This window comes from Muntiacus reevesi, chromosome 2 (genome assembly GCF_963930625.1).
Source record: "Muntiacus reevesi chromosome 2, mMunRee1.1, whole genome shotgun sequence".
NCBI lineage: Eukaryota > Metazoa > Chordata > Mammalia > Artiodactyla > Cervidae > Muntiacus > Muntiacus reevesi.
This window is the reverse complement of record NC_089250.1, coordinates 221,474,326-221,493,117: the sequence shown is the minus strand read 5'-3', so window position 1 is coordinate 221,493,117 and position 18,792 is coordinate 221,474,326. Positions and strand designations below refer to the sequence as shown.

General features: G+C 45.7%; 1 protein-coding gene across 1 annotated transcript in view; it reads right to left on the bottom strand.

The window, feature by feature from the left end:
* Positions 1 to 17,608, bottom strand: part of GAN (gigaxonin) — a 57,350-nt gene extending 39,742 nt beyond the window's left edge. Inside the window, exon 1 of the mRNA XM_065925088.1 lies at positions 17,300 to 17,608. Coding sequence (XP_065781160.1) covers positions 17,300 to 17,466 — 167 coding nt within the window. The 5' untranslated portion in view covers positions 17,467 to 17,608. The remainder of the gene's footprint in view (positions 1 to 17,299) is intronic.
* Between the last annotated feature and the right edge of the window lie 1,184 nt (positions 17,609 to 18,792).

Genomic DNA, 18,792 nt, shown 5'->3' with positions numbered 1-18,792 from the left:
CTGATTATTCCTGCAGAAATACAGCAACTGCCAGAGGAAAAGATGTACAGACTACAAAACCCAAACCCATAAAAATGGTGACTCTGTTTTACCCAGGCATTCAGCACTGGGCATGGATTTAGAAACTGGACCTCACCCAGCTGGTGGTCCCCACCCCTGAGAAACTGACCAGCCCCACTTCTAACCACGTGCTTAATGTCGGTGAAACGAAATGGTGCCAGCCATTTCTAGGAGTTTTAAACTCCCTCATCTGAAGCCTTTGGATAAAGTACCCATTACTTTATTCTACAATAAATGCTCTGTCCCAGTCTGCTGAAAGTCTGTTTCTCCCTCCGCTGTCCTTATCATGGTAAACATTGGATTTCCTGCCCAGCTGCTTACCCCTACAATTTAGGAGACTTGACTAATAAATACAGAAGGAGTGATAGTTACACAGCGTACTTGGATGCTGAAACTAGGGATGGAAAGTTGGTGGGGAAGAGAATGTTCACATAACCTCCAAGTCTCACCCAGTAAGTTACAGGTTAATTACAAAGAGAAAAGGAGTGAAGTTAATGGAGGAGACACCATCTCTAACCATGTGATCAAACCAACACTAGCAATGTTAGGACAAGTGGTCATCATGGGCTCCTGATACCACACACCCAGGAGGACGCGGCATCGCCCCTGTGCTGTTCTTGACAAAAACATGTTGTAACCTCAACTGAATTTTAAGAGATCAAATAGACCCAAGTTGAGAGACCATGCAAGAGAATCTGCACTTCATCTGGAAGGGAAATGGAGAAACCTTTTTATTTGAAATAATTTTAGACTCACTGGAAAGTTTTTTTTTAAGTTGTAGGGTTCCTGTATACCCTTCATGGAACATATCTACTAATGTTAATAAACGTACATGATCTTTAAAAAAAAGGATTTTATAAAACAAACTTCTGGCTGCCAGGGGAAAGGGATGGTTAGGGAGTTTGGAACGGCCATGTACGCACTGCTGTCTGAAGTGATCACCAGCAAGGACCTGCTGGGCAGCCAGGCAGCTCCGCTCAGTGCTGTGTGGCGGCCTGGGTGGGAGGGCGTCTGGGGAGAATGGGTACATGTGCCTGTGTGACCGAGTCCCTCTGCTGTTCACCCAAAACCATCACAGCACTTTAACTGGCTGTGGTCCAATACAAAATAAAAAATTCAGAAGAAAAAAAGCTTTTATTTTTAATTTTTTAAAATTGAAGTAGCGCTGATTTACAATGTTGTCTTTTTTGGGTGTACAGCAAAGAGATTCAGTTATACATACATACATGTTTTTTTCAGATTCTTCCCCTTTACAGGTTACTGCAAAATACTGAATAGAGTTCTATACTGTGCCATACTGTGGGTCCATACTGTTTGTCTATCTTATACACAGCAGGGGTATATGTCGATCCCAAACTCCTAATGTATCCCCCTGCTCTCCCCTTTGGTAACCTAAGTTTGCTTTCTATTTCTGTGGATCTCTATTTTGTAAATAAGTTCATTTACATCCTTATCTTTTAGATTCCACATGAAAGCAACATCATTTGATCTTTGTCTTCCTCTAACTCACATCATTTTAGTACAATGACCAAAGCTAAGAAATAAAGACTGGCACAATACTATTAAGTTCATTCAGATTTAAGCAGCTTTCCCCCTAATGTCCTTTCTCTGTTTGGGGACCCAAGCCAGGGTTCCAAACTGCACTTAGCTGCTGTGGCCCTAACCGGTGACTCTTCCTCAATCTTTCTTCACTTTTCAAGACCTGACTCTGTGGTGCGCCCTGGTCAATTATTCTGTACAATGTTCCTGAACTTGAACTGAATTTCTTATGATTAGACTGAGGTTGAGCATTTCTGGCAGGGACACTATACCAGAGTGATACTGTGTCCTTCACATCAGGGAGAACGTGATGTCAATGTGTTATTACTGATGACCTTAACCATGGCCACTTGGCTAGGTGATGTTTGTTGGGTTTCTCCACTGTTAAGTTACCATTTTCCTCTTTGTAATTAATAAATACATTGGAGGAGCTAATTCAAGAAAATGCAAATATCCTTTTTCTCCTCAAACTCTTGCCCACTAATTTTAGTTTCCATAGGTAGCTCTTGCTGGCAACATTAACGTGGTGTTCAACTGATGGTTTCTGATTCTTTTATTCCTTCTTCTACATTTACTAATTGAGCTTCTTCTATAAGAAAGAAGTGTCTCTTCTCCCCCATTTATTTATCCATCCTCAGATACATCAGTGTTTCTTTATTCTATGGATTATAATCCAATGTTATTGTTATTCATTTTCTTGCTCACATCATTCCACCTTTGGCCATCAAGACTTCTTTCAAGGCAGCTTCATGTTCTAGAACTTCTAAAAGCTTCTATGTTCTTTTGAGCCCCTCCTTACTTTCTGGCACAAATACTCCAGGCAGACAGTCTATTTTTCCTGCCCCAGTGCCTGAATCAACCACATCCACAAAGACACTGGAGTTTCGAACATTATCTAATTACATTCTAGAAACATCACTCTGGCGGCAGCTTTGGGAGACGGGTGGAGCCTGAGCATGGAGGCAGACAGGCCAGCAGGGAGCCTGTCAAATCAACTCAGAAACAGTGGAAGCTCGAACCCAAGTGGCGGCGATGGCAGAGAGGAGAGGGCCTCCGGAGACTTGTGAGGATGAAATGACAGGTCTTGGTGTTAACGCGACGCTGAAGGGTAAGGGAGGAGGTGGCCTCCCCGAGGACTGCCCAGGTCCTCCTGGAAAGCCTTGGTGGGACAGCAGCCATCACAGCGGATGAAGGATCACCTGCCTGGGGGCAGAGGGAGCCGGGCCGCACTGGGCTTGGGGTGGCCGTGCGGCCAGCCGCCGGATGGACATGCCTGGGGCTCAGGAGAGAGGAGATGAGACCGTCGTGGGCAGAGGACAGGCCGAGGACACAGCCTGTGCCACAGCACACTGGGGACAGACAGGGAGGACAAGGAAAGGAGACGGGGGGAGGGGACAAGAAGGGTCCAGAGTGCGATGGACCAAGAAGGGTAAACACAACAGGCAGGCCGAGCAGGAGAGGCACTTAAAGTCTTCACTTAAGGCACAAAGAGACAGGAATGCCACAGGGTGTCAGTTATATGTGGAATCTGAAATACGACACACATGAACCCCTCTACGAAACGGAAACAGACTTAGAGACAGAGAACTGACTTCTGGTTGCCGAGGGTGAGGGGGCTGGGGGAGGGTGGTGTGGGAGGCTGGGGTTAGCAGATGGAAGCTCTTACACACAGAATGGGCACACGGGGAACTGTACTCACTATCCCATGATAAACCACAATGAAAAAGAATGTGTGTGTATGTATAACTGAATCACTTTGCTGTATGGCAGAAATGAATACAACATTGTAAATCAACTCTAAAAAAAATTGTTTTTTTACCTGATTTGGCCATTATATTTAGCAGTTTTTAGAAGAACAGTTTTAATGGAGAAGATAGGCACCTATGGGCAGAGGGGAGCAGGGGGTGAGACCGAGGGCGAGATACATACACTCTTCCTTCACAGATTGTCAGCACAAAGTCAAGAAAATCGTGCACTTGTTGGAGGAGGATGCAGAGTGTGTTTGCTTTTATCAGCTGCATTTATTTATCATTTGTGCACTGCCTGTGTACTGGGTCCTGGGAAGGACTTAAGCATACTTTTATGCTCAGGAAAAGCAGCCAGAAAGGAATGAAAATTATTACTAGTTTTTAAGGACAAGGAAAAGGATACACTACAGAATGTCCTAGAAGGAAGAGATGAATATGGGAGCAGGGGAGAGTCGGGGAGAGAGCCAGGGAAAACCAACCTTGACTGTCATGACTCTGCTCTCTGAAGACTGGCATGCAGATCATCACACAACATGTAAACAGCACTAAAGATGATTTCCAGAGTTAAAGATTTCATATCCACATTTTAAAAAAACAGATACTCGAGATGACGGCAACACACTACAAACCACAGCCTGTTTTTGTATGCCCTTTCAACTAAAAATGTTTTTTTATATTTTAAAAGATTGTTGTTGAAACAAGAAACAAAGAATATGTGACAGAGGTCATATACAGACTGGAAAGCCTAAAATATTTCTGACCCTTTAGAGAAAAATTTGCCAAACCCTGATCTAAATATTTTTACAATAGCGAACATATAACATTTAAAAATTCAGCCTAACAGAACAGTAGTGATATGCAAAACAGTAATAACTTTGAGAAACAACCTGGAAAAGTGACTAGGCAATGGCAATAAATCTAAACGGAAAAAAAAATTAGATACATACTGTCAGGGTCTTGATATGATAATCCAGTCTTCCTGGACAGTAATCTGGTCTCATACAATAAGAACAAATCTGTTCTATCTTCAGATACAGATATGCCTGGGACAAAGCCCCTAAAGTGGGTTTACCCACAAAAAATACAAGAAAAAAGACCCAAGAATTTTTTTTTTTTCTAACTTGTTTATAGTACTACTATTCAGGAGAAAAAAAAAAGAACTGAAAATTAAAAGGTCAAAGGGGAATGATGAAGCAAATTATATGGAACAGCAATGATGTCATAACAAATAACTATTAAAAATGATTATGGGCATTACCTTGAGATGTAAGAGGGATACAAAATGACTTCAAATGAAAAGATGAATCAGAAATTACATACATATATACGCATATATGTATAGACAGAGATTACAACTGCGACAATATATTAGTACACTGTTCAGAACCAGAACTCAGGGAGACATAAATAACTGAACTCTTATGTGGTTTCCCATAAAACTTTGTATTAAAAAAACCTCTTAAAAGGTAAATCCAGTTCTTATATGTTTGAAAGTAAAGCAGTCAATAAAAAATTACCTTTTAAAAGACAAGGTTTGAAAATGCATGTTAAAATTTTAAGACGAGTTCAAAGACAGAACCATGACGCAGCAACTTGAGTAGCAGAAAATTCTTCTAGGATGAAACAAGCCTGATTCCTTGTTCTGGTCACACCCTGGCCTTCTAGAAATAAAAGAAAGACATTCATGCCTCAACCTGTCAAACAGTTCCAGATTTTCTACTCAGGTAGGATTTTTCAGGTGCTCCTTAAAAGAGGCTCCTCCTGTAACCTTAAGAGCCCATGGAAATGGTCATCTCAAGAGGAAACCCCTTTGGATTGGGGGCACTCTTTTTTCTTTTTTGCTGAACCACATGGCTCTTGGGACCTTAGTTCCCGACCAGGGATCGAACACACAACCCATGTTGGAAGCTCAGAGTCTTAACCACCGGAGCACTGGAGAGTCTCTCGGGGGTACTCTCACAAGTCTTCTCTAATTAAAAACTGGCGGATCTGGTTCTTCTTTGCTGCCACACACAAATGGCACTGAATACTATAGAAATTTCGTGTCACAGAAGTAGCTCCATATTTCTCCTCACTTTCTATTCCCTCTTCTCAATGTAGAGTCAGAAGAAAGGTCTGCCTTTTCCAAGGCAAAATGGAACTCCTGATTAAATTCAAAGGAGAAGTAACAATTTATATGAATGTATTTTCTTGTTTTTGTATTCATCCTTTCAAAGCAGTTCAAACCAAAGCATTAAATGATGCTTAAGAAACTTTTCTTTTTAAAAAAAAAAAAAAAAAAAAGATAGTGGGAGAAGGAAAACAAAAACCAACTATGGCCTGAAATACAACCCCACCCCACCCCCACCCCCCGCCACTGTCCTTTCAGTTCCCTTTAATAAATGAGAGACGGCTCACGATGACTTTCACTTCAGCATCTCAAAATGTTCTTTCTGTTTCTGGCGCCTCCTTCATTTATAATCTGTTATAAACTTCTCTAAACAACCTGAAGCTGAAAATGCCTTCCAAAATGTTGTCACGGGAATGAATGCTTCTCTATTAATTCTTTAGTCATGTTGTGACAAAAGCTCTCTCTCTGGAGCTACTACTTTTGAAGAAAGAATTTGGTTCCTGCTCCCAGGTTTCTTGGCACCAGAAATGGACTTTGTTGAGCTTGACTGTGCCATCTAAAGCGATACAAAATTCAAGACTCTCTCCTGAGTTAAAATCTGTCCTAAGATGGTTTATTCTGCCCCTCTCCCCAGTCCCCGATACACGTTCAGCTATATAGTAAAACGCCACGGCCAAAAGCTTCATCGCACTTCCAAGTAACATGTAGCATCCTAAACTCTCATCTCCTACTTCCTCATTAGCACTAGACTGCAGGCAACTCAATTCTCTTACCTGCAGACTTACTAATGGATCTAGTGCCTCTGGCCCTGCAGATAAAAGACGCTTTAAGAGCACCCAGTCCATCTGTCTGTTCTGTTTCTCCTCGCTGAAGCAGACAGACACATGCTGCACTGAAGGTACTCACCATCCCCCACAGAGAAGCCTGTAGGAGGGAGTGATTATTTGGGAGAACGGGAAAAATATTACAAAAGAAGGGGTATTGGGTCCTGAAGGGTGAAAAGGAATCCCTCTGCCGATAAAAAGCAGGAGGTCAAGAGAGGCAGAGATGAGAAACGCACATATTCACAGATATGTGTCACCCTCCATAGAATTTTCAACAACTAGAAGAGTCTAATTAAAGTGTTTCTAGAGCAACGCTACCTTGAGTTGGACACCTCAGAGATAGATTATAATCTTCCCCATTCTTCACAGGCAGCTGGGCTCAAAACCTGTTAGCTCTTCCCTTCTTCCTTCAGCCTAATTCCCGCATCCAAATAGCAGTCGGTTGATTTCTCCCCTAACGTCTACCTCGGCCACGACTGACACGGGGCCCGGACAGTGCCCCCGGGTGCTGACCTGAATCGGTCAGCAGCTCTGGTGCCCTGTGGCCCTGGGGACAAACGACCACCGAGCTACCTTCTCAGAGCACAGCTCTGTTGCCTTTACTGGTGTAATACCACTGGTGAACGACTGAGTAAAACCAGACGAACTGGCCGGGCACTGGAGAACACCGTCCCGATCGGCCGTCACCCGCACTCCCCACTACCCTGGTCCAGCGCCCAGTCCGGCCCGCGCGGTGTGCTTACCATCCTGAGCACACACCCGAGCCCCTGCACGCACACCTGTGCTAACCTGGACCCCCCTCTCTGCCCTACTCAGCCCTCCACCTCTGACTCCTGCCCAAGGCCGGGCTCCACTGCTTCCTCCTTGGCACCTTAAAGGTCAAGTGGTCCCTCCTCCTTGGAACGCTGGAGGTATCTGTACAATTAAAACAGTCTCAATCCCACGCTTTGTTCTGTCACACCTGAGCTGTCACCCCTGAGGACGGAGCCTGTACTCGACAGTCTTTGAGAGCTGTCCTTCACATGCCCCGTAAGTGACAGCCAGCGCTGTTCACTGATAAAGAGGATGTGAACCTGGGCTCTCCTGGCTCTTCCCTTCTCACCAGGTCCTACTGCTAAGCCTCTACTCCGGCCACTCCAACTCCACTGATGAACCCAAGCCCAGGGCACCCCATCTCCTGAATGAACCATTCTCAGTTCAGTTCAGTCACTCAGTCGTCTCCAGGTCTTTGTGACCTGTGGACTGCAGCACGCCAAGCTTCCCTGTTCATCCCCAACTCCTCAAGTTTGCTCAAATTCATGTCCATCAAGGCAGTGATGCCATCCGGCCATTCCATCCTCTTTCGTCCCCTTCTCCTCCTGCCTTCAATCTTTCCCAGCATCAGGGTCTTTTTTCCAATGAGTCAGTTCTTCACGTCAGGTGGCTAAAGTATTGGAGTTTCAGCTTCAGCATCAGTCCTTCTAACAAATATTCAGGACTGATTTCCTTTAGGATTGACTGGTTTGATCTCTTGCAGTACAAGGGACTCTCCAGAGTCTTCTCCAACACCACAATTTGAAAGCATCAATTCTTTGGGACGCAGCCTTCTTTATGGTCCAACTCTCACATCCATACATGACTACTGGAAAAACTATAGTTTTGACTAGATGGACCTCTGTCGGCAAACTAAGGTCTCTGCTTTTTAATATGCTGTTTAGGTTGGTCATAGCTTTTCTTCCAAGGAGCAAGCGTCTTTTAATTTCATGGCTGCAGTCACCATCTGCAGTGATTTTGGAGCCCAAGAAAATAAAGTCTGTCACTGTTTCCATTGTTTCCCCATCTATTTGCCATGAAGTGATGCAACCAGATGCCGTGATCTTAGTTTTCTCCTTGTTGAGTTTTAAGTCTGCTTTTTCACTCTCCTCTTTCACTTTCATCAAGAGCCTCTTTAGTTCTTCACTTTCTGCCATAAAGGTGGTGGCATCTGTGTATCTGAGATGCACATCTGATTGCGTATTCTCCCGGCAATCTTGATTCCAGCTTGTGCTTCATCCAGCCCAGCATTTCGTATGATGAACCATTCTAGCACCCTCCAAAATGCCTCTCATCAACGCCTGACCTAAAGTCTTCTGATAAAATCTAAACTATCTATCTCACACATACTAAACTATATTGGAAAAAAAAAAAGTTTGAGGCCCCTTTCCTGTATCTGCCACCTGCCCAGCCAGCTCTCAACATACAGCTCTCTGGGAAATGTTGCAGAAGTTGGACTCTAGTGTGGAGCAGTGTACATGCCACTCTGAACTCAGGACTACGAGGCCCTGCTGCCCCAAGTCTGATTGCCTGCAGCTCCACCAACTGGGCATCATCTCCTCGGGCAGGTGTTCCAATCCAGTCTTGAATCGGATCACAGCACTTCTGTTCCCTGTGCTCTCCCTGTGGCCCACATCGAATCTCCCTCCTCCCCACCCCCTCCAGATCTCAGGTTAGACAGCTCTTCCTCAGTGGCACTCCCCCAACCCAGTCCACCCCTCACATCTCTCTGTGACAAGGTCTCTTCACTGTCTGCCTCCCCAGACGAATTCCATGGATCCAGAGCCCTGGATGTCCAGGGCATGGCAGCACCATGCATAAATGCTCAAGAAACGTTTAATGAATGATCAAGCATTTAGGAAACCTTTGACCAAGGATCTATATTCTCTACTGAAAAACAGCTGTTTCTGTAAATGTAATGAATGGGGGTTACTCACACAGTAGCGAATGATTAGATGAGTCATTTAAGTATACTTTTTAGAGCAGACTTTCAGAAGTAACTCCTCTGAAAATAAAATCAATGTCTTCTTTTTCTGTTCTTGAAATTCTGGTACTACCACACCACACAGTATCATGAAAAATTAAGTGAACATCAAAGATAACTTAACACGTGTTAGTTTTATGTTTCTTTCCTTTACTGGCCCCCCCAGAGGTGGAATAAATAAGTTGAGTGATCTCAAGCTCCCTGTGCTGAGTCTCGGTTTTGACACTGTTTGTGGGAGATCAGTGGATCTATGGTCAGATGGCACCTGGCCCACAAGAAAGACGGTGGAGCCCGGGAAGGCGAAACGTTCCATAAACCCTGAAACGCAAGCTCCTGCCGATCCCCCACTCTCCACCCAGCACCCAGCTGCTGCGGATACCCAGGGTCTCCGGTGTATTTTTTGAATGAATGTCTATCTCTTAATTAGTCAACACTAGTTATGTAAGGTCTCTTTATAGGGAACTCTGATGAATTAATCCACAGCACGTCTCAGTGATTTTAGACAACACTAATTCTAGGATTGTACTCTATCACTGGTGAGCACAAGGTCACAAGCACACGGGTTAAAGGGCGAGGACATCTCTAAAGAACGTCCCCACTCCTGTGACAGGGGTGTCCATTCTCCTAACTCCCCTTCCTATCAATAGGTAAAAAGACCAGCAAGGAAGGAAGCAGAGCCTCTCATTTGCGTCTGCTCCACTGCAGGAGTGAGATACAGAGACTCTTGGTGTGTCTGCAAGCAGCAGGCCTCATCCCTTTCAGGCAAAGGCAGCTCTGTTCACATGGGCACTGGTGTTAAGGAGCCAGGCAGGAAAATAAACATAAGGACCAATCAACCAACCACCTGCAGGAAGTCTCCAATCTGCGAGGGTAAGTCTGAACTTCCCACACCAGCTGGAGCACAGGAGGAGGAAAAGCTGGACGGGTGTGGGAAACTCTTCCCGTGACTAAGAGATGAAACATTCAAGACAACGCTGGCTTCTGCTGGCCTCCAACTCATGTCCCTGAAGCAGAAGTGGGCTCTAGCGAGGACAGAGCAGCAAACAGTGATCACTGACTTTGCTTTCTAAGGATTTTCTTGCTCTTTGCAATCCCACCTCCTCACACTGCCAGCCACTCACAGTGAATGGGCTCAAAGTGGTAGATGAGATGCAGACCAAACTCACACCTTAAATTCGAGGCTTCCTCCAATTCAGAAAACTGACGGATATGAACTATTTAAGTGACAAAGGTCTGAAAACATTTTGAGCTCAATAACACATGACAATTATTCAGAGGCAGAGGCACTTGGTTACTGATGAATGTGAATGTGACTATAAAACTATGTTTTACAATATTTCTACTCATGCTAACACAAAAATTGCAAGTGCCAAATGGTCTTTAAAAAGAATCACAAAATACTTACGAGCAAAAATGTATATTTAAGGTTCTATATCCATTAGCACATTAACTAGCACATTAACTGTAAAAAGAAAAACAAAGCACATTTTATTGGTCTATACCCCATTACAACAGTCTATTTTTAAAAACCAGTCTTCCCCACTTCCACTTGATATGTGCTGCCTCTTAAAGCTTTATTGCCTGAAGGCCAACTCTTTTATCTAACAAAATATTTCCCTGAGATCTTATTTTCCCTGAGTATTCTGTTTTCCTAAAATCTCTGAAAAGAAGGGGAAAAAATTACAATTTATTCCCATAAAGAATTGAAAGCACCAAACATTAGACCATCATTTTACGGTGAAGACATTCTTGGGCAATAAATGCATAAGAAGACATCTTCAGTCTCTGCTCTTCTGACACAGGAACTCCAGCTGAGCGATGAAGGACATTTAGAAGGACACACTACCTTCACCCTCCCCACAGCTGTGGTTGCCAACTTTACGAGAGCCTTTGATCTCCTTCTTTCTTTGGACCCATCATGTTTAAGAAGGCAGACGACCCATGGGAAGCACTCAGAAGTCAAGGCTGCAACCATAACCTGCCACTTGTCAGGCTCACACCCCTGCATCTCCACCCTTAACCTAGAATTCCAACTTACAAATTATTCATGTATATCACTGCTCGAGCACACAAAATGATAGACTTGTGTTCTTCCAAAGGATGATGCCACTCCCCAAAGGACTCAGAAGCAAAATGACTTCTTATTTGTCCTAATTATGTTTTCTTTATGGAATATAAATAGAGTTTAAGCCTCACTTTGATATCATGAGACAGACTAATTAACAGTTTAAACAAGAGATAAGGTGGCTTTATAGTCTGGATGCTTGGTCTGTATTATTCAAACCTAAATCCTTGGACAGCAAGGAGATCAAACCCATCAATCCTAAAGAAAATCAACACTGAATATTCATTGGAAGGACTTGCTGCTGAAGCTGAAGCTCCAATAGTTTGGCCACCTGATGGCCAAACTCATCGGACCCAACTCATGAAGACCCAACTCATCGGAAAAGATCCTGCTGCTGGGAAAGGCTGAAAGCAGATGGAGAAGCGGGGCAGCGGAGGATGAGATGGTCGGATGGCATCACCAACTTGACGGACATGAATCTGAATAAAGTCCAGGGCTGTGGAGGACAAAGGAGCGTGGCATGCTGCAGTCCATGGGTGGCAAAGTCAGACACCACTTACCAACTGAATAACAACAACAAATCTGAGAAGCCAGACTTCCTATGTGGAAAAGCACTTTGCTCAACTCTCTAAATTATATAATAAAAATTACTTTAAGAATACTGAAGAGAACTTGCAGAAGAAAATGCCAACTGGAAGAAGAGGCAGAAGTCAGAGGGCACAGTTAAAAGAGGGAGAACTTACCAGCTGGTATTCAGTGGAGCTAAGATTTAAATATTTACCTCTGTCACATTGCTTTTTACTCAAAATAACAAGCCTTGGGAAAGCTATACAATAAATCTAAACATTCAACACTTCACTTAATGTTAGATCCCTTGGTCTAACAAGAATTTTATTGATCTGTTTCATCATTTGAAACCTTCCGAGAACCTGTCCAGAATTAGAGCATTCACTGCTACTAAAGAGTGGCAACCGCTGCCTTGTATAAATAAACGTGTATCTTTCCGCTGAAACGAGTAATCTATGTTAAACTTAAGAGCTCCAACTTACAAGCTCTTAGTTTTCTTAGGAGCCCTGAGAAAATCTTTCTTTGATATTCTGAAAGAGAACATGCTTCAATATTGGTTTTGGAAAGTCTCACATTAAGAACAGGGTTTAAAAAAAAAACAACCAGGGTTTAATCTAATACTAAAGGAAGAAGAGGAAGAGGAGGGAGAAGAGGAGGAGGAGGGGGAGGAGAGGAGGGGAAGGAGTGGGGGAAGAGGAGAATGGAGATGATCATTTTGAACCATGTGACTATACAGGCAGATTTCATCTTTTAGGGCAGTTGTTAGGGATGCCTTATAATAAATGGATAGAAACAAACAAGGCCAAACACGGCCTAGATCCATTAATAAGATATTCAAGCCCAGTGCATTTTCCATCACCATCAGAGTGCAGCATGAGTAGGTACAATTGATTTAAAGATTGCTCAGGACTCAGTAAGCATCTCAGAACCTGGAGTTTCCAGCTGAACCCATGAGGACTAAGAAACCTAACAGGTTACAATCACTATGCAAAACCCTTATGATAATCATTCATGAGCTGCTTTGAAGCAACTAAGGACTCAAGCACAAGTGAAAGAAGAGAAACTTCAGGACTGCACACAGCAGACAAAACTAGTAGACATCAATGCTCAGAAACTAAAGGGCGGATTTCAAGTACCCAAGGAAAGGATGACAACAATTTCTACATTACCATGAAACTTGGACTCCCACAGAGATCATATTAGTCTCGTTAATAAGTTTCATCAGCATCATCTATGAGTCAAATTTTAGATTTAAATGGCAAAACAGACTCATCAATAATTAGGCCTTGGAACACATCCAAATTAACAGCATAAAATAAATGCTTGTAACAAAAGAACTCTTCAGAGCTGGATTTACGCAGCAGAATATGCAACCAAGTCCTGCATGACAAGGCAAAGGGATGGCTATAACATCAATGTGCAGCAAAATTAAAAAAAAAAAAAAAATCTTTTTAGCCATATTGCATAGCATGAGGGATCTCAGTTCCCCAATCAGGGAGGGAACCTGCACCGGCTGCAGTGGAAGCTCTGAATCTTAACCACTGGACCACCAGGGAAGTCCCAACAAAACTACATATGGTACAGTAAGCTGTAATAACAGAGACAGCCCTCTGCCTCCTCACAACACAGACACCCAGAGCAGAGCAAAGACAGCACAGAGCCCAGCCCACCTCACTTCACGGACGAGCCGACTGAGGCCCACGGAGCTGTCTACGATGATCCAGGCTGGAGTCTAAGCCCAAAGGCTCCACTCCACACACACCAGACCAGCTTTTTCTCAAAACACAAGAGACAGGAAGCGCCATTCTTACTGTTGGCTAACTTATCGCAGGGTCCAAATTCTTGGGAATCTTTCTTTCCTTTACTCTCCAGGACTAAAAGCTAAACAAACTCATGTTCCAACAGATTCCCTAGAAAAACCAAAATTCCCCAAAGTGGATATGGGACTGGAACCTGTACAGAGCCCTATTATACCACCGCAGAACCAAAGGCAATTCACTTGCAAATTCTTTCACAGACATCACGCCCCAAGAGCCACAGCTCACAAAAGAAAGGAGGGCCAACTCCACACCAGATCAAGGGAATTGTGCCAGAATGAGAAGAGCCTAAGACATGAAGCAAAGCAAACTTTGCAATACTCCGGAGAAAAGGAAATTTCCTACAGCCTCAGGGAACCCTTCCCAGAAGGTCTCACAGTTGCTGAGAAAGGAAAGGGTTGCTGTGGGTCGTCATTATAGCTTCGAATTCAATGTCATCATTCTTAAAGGTCGAGATTGTTTTTTTGCCAACAAACCAAAGGGAAAATGCCATTCAGGGATCATGAGAAAGTGCTGGGCAGAGGACATGCCCAGAAAGCAGCATCCCACAGTAAGCTGTGGGGAGTGACAAGCTCTGGGAGTCTCTGCCCGTCCTCCTTGGAGCATCTCAATCTTCGGCGGTGTGACACATAACCCACCCAGCCTTCCTTCAGATGAGCATTAGGGGTTTGTTGCTGAATTTAGGTTTTCCTGGCTTTTTCCTTTTATAATGAAAAGTCCTTCTGGTGCTAAGACAATCAAGAGGAAAAACAAATGCTAAACCAAAGATAAAGCACAGGAAAAGATTAAAACCAAGTTAGGCTAAAAGATTTTTTATATGGAGTAAAAAGTATGCCAAATGATTTGCTTCAATTCCTAGTGCCACAAAGTTGGATTGGTTCCCTTGGCTGATGATACAGAAACAATATATAACATTGTTTCTAAGCCACACAACTTCAGACACCTATGACACTTACTAAAACCAGGCAAACTGAAGACCTTAAAACTCAGCCTACCAAATTTGCAAACACACAATCCATACATTAATGACATCACAGACCTAAGTGTTTACACTTCAAAAGGGAAAGTAAGAAACATCAAGCTCTAGAACATACAAATTCATTTTGTTTCACTATAACTCTTTAAAGTTTCACTCAAACAAAATGGATAAAAGACCAATATAATCAGCATCAAAAATTAAAGTCTGTTTCTAAATAGTAATATAAATTAGTCGTATTACTTTGAAGAAGCCTTGAGACTGATAATTTTAAAAGAACCCCAGGAACAGATATACAGCTTCAATGACCAAATAAACCTACAGCAATCAATCAGTCCCTGAAAAAACACATACTGACCAATTCATGTTTATCTAGAAAATATCAAAAATAACTGCCCTACCTACTGTGCACGATGGGTGAAAATAAAAATCAAAATGAGACAGTATGTGAAAGTACTTAATAAAGTCAGTAAGAGAGTTTACACAAAGACGAGTTAAACGCAAGTAATGCTCTAACCTGGTATGGTTAACAAGAAGGAGACTAGGTATCACTAACCTGGAGTCTAATCCTAGTTGAACCACTGAGTGCTAGTCACCTCACTGTAACATAAATCACTAATGCCCACCGTATTCCATTTTTTTAACTGAAAGGTTAACAGAATTGGACTAAAGGGTTTGAAGTCCCTTTTGGCTCTGCTACTATGATCACTAATATTTCACACCTAAACTATTACTAGTATAAACAACATTTCACATTACTAAATATTCTCATATGTGCCACTATGTCACAAGCAGATACTCCATCTTTCCTAACTTGGCAGATACAGCAATGATACCTTGCCAGTGATACTTCTGGAGAGCTGTACGCAGACCTGTGAGGGGTTTAAAGCCCAATTACCTATTTCTGCACAGAGTTGGCCCAAGATTAAATGAGAGGAAGACACATTTTATCCCTCATTGATCAGACTAGTGAGTTGAAGCCGAGATGAAGTCGTCTACTGACAACTCGCAAGAGTGAAAGCTGGGAGCAGAAAGCAGGTGCAGGGCTCTTCTCCATCAGGGACAACTGAGCGTCTGAGATGGAAAATGCACCAGAGCTGGTCCCCTCGTGGCCAGTCTGCTGGGGCAAAAAGGAAGGCAGTCCCTGCTTCCACCCATCTGCTAACCACCAGGCACTGGTCTTTCTGCATGCCAGGGGTGTGGAAATGAACAAAAGCAAAGTCCCTGGCCTCATGGAGCTTACAGTGTGGTTGGGGAAGAACCACAAAGTAAATGAGTAAAATGCAGGGTATATTATCGTGGTAAGTGCTATGGAGAAAAATGAAGCATGCCAAGGGAACAGAGAGCATGTATTTGGTGATTCACGATTTTCTTTTAAGCCAGCTGGATGCCACTTACAGAACTACAAGAATGCATCTAAAGTAGTTTTCCTCAGCATTTCCTCAAACAAGGAATTCTCTGTCCACAGGGAAGATGCTAGCCGGCTGATTCCAATTTTATACTGATTGCTCAAAAGCTCTAAACTGCCAGCCATGAGCTATCTGTCACGTGGGCAATCTAAACCCCACACTAACATCAACTCACCCCAAGCCCACCTTTGAAATCCACAAAGAGTGGAAATAGATTTTAAGAAAGAGAGCCAGGATGAGCCAGGAGAAGTTACCAGAAATTAGCTGAAATGCTTCTGAATAGGCAGAGATGTCTCTTAATGCACAGGTTAAAAAGCAATTTGTGTGCCAAGGTCTGATAGGACAAGGCATTGAGAATACAGTACACATCATTTTGCTTTTTTCTGACCTGTCAATTCTAGTGACATCCTCTACTATTAGTTTTATATTTAACCAGCTTACTGGGCAGTTTCTCCAGCTTTTAGCATTTTCCCTCCCTTTTATTAAAAGAGCAACTCAGTTTACAAGAAAGTTCCTACCAGCCCCTGCAAGATGTGATACCCTTGTATGAACACTGTCCTATCCACCTTCAAATCACCTCGTTAGTTGAGCTGACAAAACAGGCTGATCTTCGTTTTAAAATGCCTTCTCTAAATCGCTAAAATCTAATAATGGTCCTCGGGTTGTATAACAGCATCCTGAGAATTACAGTAAGTCTTTCCGAAATGTGCGACAGCTTACTGTAACGTCTGTCTATAACACACTGCCCTTCTTTTTAAACGGAGGACCCACGGGGTGGCAAAGTCACTTTTGCGAAGAGCCTGGGCCTGGGGTGGAGGGGGGGGGGGGGGGAGCGGGGCGGGCCGTCCATCCTAAGGAAAAACATCCGATATGTTTTCCCCCTGCCCACACCGGAGGGGAGCGTGTGTTCGGCTTCTCCGCGGGAGGGGCGCTCCCTGGCCGCGTTCGCGGCGCGGGGCCCGGCCCACCACGCGTCGATTCTGAGGCAAACCGACCCGCAAACTTGAGCCGGGATCCGCTGGCCGGGCCCCGGGTGAGGGGGCAGGCTCTCCCCGGCGCCGCCCCGCCCTGCGCGTGGGTGCGGGCCCGGGTCCGGCCCAGCACGGCGTCTGGGGGCCTCCGGGGCTCTGAGGCCCGGCGGCGGGGACCCGAGGAGCGAGGGACGGCAGGGGGGCGGACTGCGGTCCGGGGTCCGCTCCAGGGCGCAGCGTCGGGCCCCGGGGAGGCTGTCCTGGGCGGGGTTGAGGCCCGGCGGCCGGGGCGTCTCCCGGGAGGCACGCCGAGCCTAGCGCTGACCACGGGGACCTGGCGGCTGGCGCGGGGTTGGGGCCAGGGGCTCCGCGCCCCGCCCGGCTCGCCCCGCCCCCGAGCCCGGGGCTGCGCGGCCCCGGCCCGGTCCCCGCCTCACCTGATGTACGGGCTGGCGGCCGCCAGGATGTTCTTCTGCACCGGGATCTCCTCCCCGTCGAGGACCAGGTGCGCGTCGCAGAAGCGGGACTCCTCCCGGAACGAGCTCAGCGCGCGCAGCAGGCGCGTGGCGTGCTGAGGGTCGGACACGGCGCTGCCCTCGGCCATCGCGGCACCCGCTCCTCCGCCCTCCCGTGGGGGCTCTGGAAGCCGCCCGGCCAGATCCCGCGAGCCGCCTGCGTTCGGCGCGCGCCCAGTCCGCTTGGCCCGCGCGCGCCCCGCCCGCTCGGCCCCGCGCTCGGCTAGGCAAGATCCAGCCCGAGCCTCCGGAACGCGCCTGCGCCGTCCGCCCCGCGAGCGGCCGGCGCCTTTAAGGAGCCGCGGCGTTGCGTCATTTCTCCGCGACGCCACTGCGCCCTCCTTTCTCTCTCTGTCCCGCCCTCCGTCGCCGGAGACGGCCAATCATAAGCCTCGTCCCCCTCCCGAACGCCCCGATCACGGAACTGTCGCTGCCCGGGCGCCGGTCGGCGGCTGAGAGCGATCTCTGCAGCGCTGGAAGGGTGTGCTCGCGGGCTGGCGCTCGAGGGTTAAGGCCGTGGCTCTGGCGCCGTGAATCTGAATCTGAGCCTCGGCTCCTCCGCTCACTAGCAGTGTGACCATGGGTAAGGTGCCCATCCGCAGTTTATCTTTCTGCAAGATGAATATGATTTCTTAGGTGGTGTTGCGGGATAATGTGAGATAACCGCACGTAAAAGAGGGCGCACTAGGTGTAGCTTTTATTATTTACGAGGGAAAAGGCGCTTCCCAGGTAAGAGCACAGAGATCCGAGAAAGCCAGCCCCCAAAACAGCGTTTGGGTTGCGGGTCCGGGAGGGAGATGCAGCAGATGAAGCTGAAAGACGTAAGCGAGACCTCTTTGGCCTACAGTCGGGAGACTGGTCTTGAACCCATAGATGTTATAGGAACCGTGATAGGATTTTTCACGAAGACCACTCAGCTGCCGCGTGGAGAACTGGAGGGTGGGATTGGATGCCAACGGTAGAAACGTGGTTAAATATTGCCTTACTTGAGGGAAGGGACTGGTTCCCTAGATGGAAGGGTGATGATGGAGGTGGTCAGTAGCGGATGGCTTTAAAAGAACAGGCAGAATTAGGAGGGGAAGGGAATCCTGGATAATGTTCTGGATTGAGTAGCTGCGTGATGTTGGTACCTTTCAGAGAGAGACAGAAACGCTGAAGGAGTGGAAGGTAGAGAGCCCAGACAGATGTGGGCTCTGTACAGGTGTGACCAGGCTCCCCACCCAGTGAGGATCAAGGTGCTGACAGGAAGCAAATGTGGGACAGCTCTGTCTGCAGAGCAAGCCCCATACTGTCAGAGATTTCTAGGAAGGCTGTTAGGGGCACATGGGAACATGGAATGTAGCCCCCGTTTTGTCCAAATGTTAGGGACTCCACAAGCGCCTAAGGAATTAGCAGTTTTACGAGGGCCAAAGACC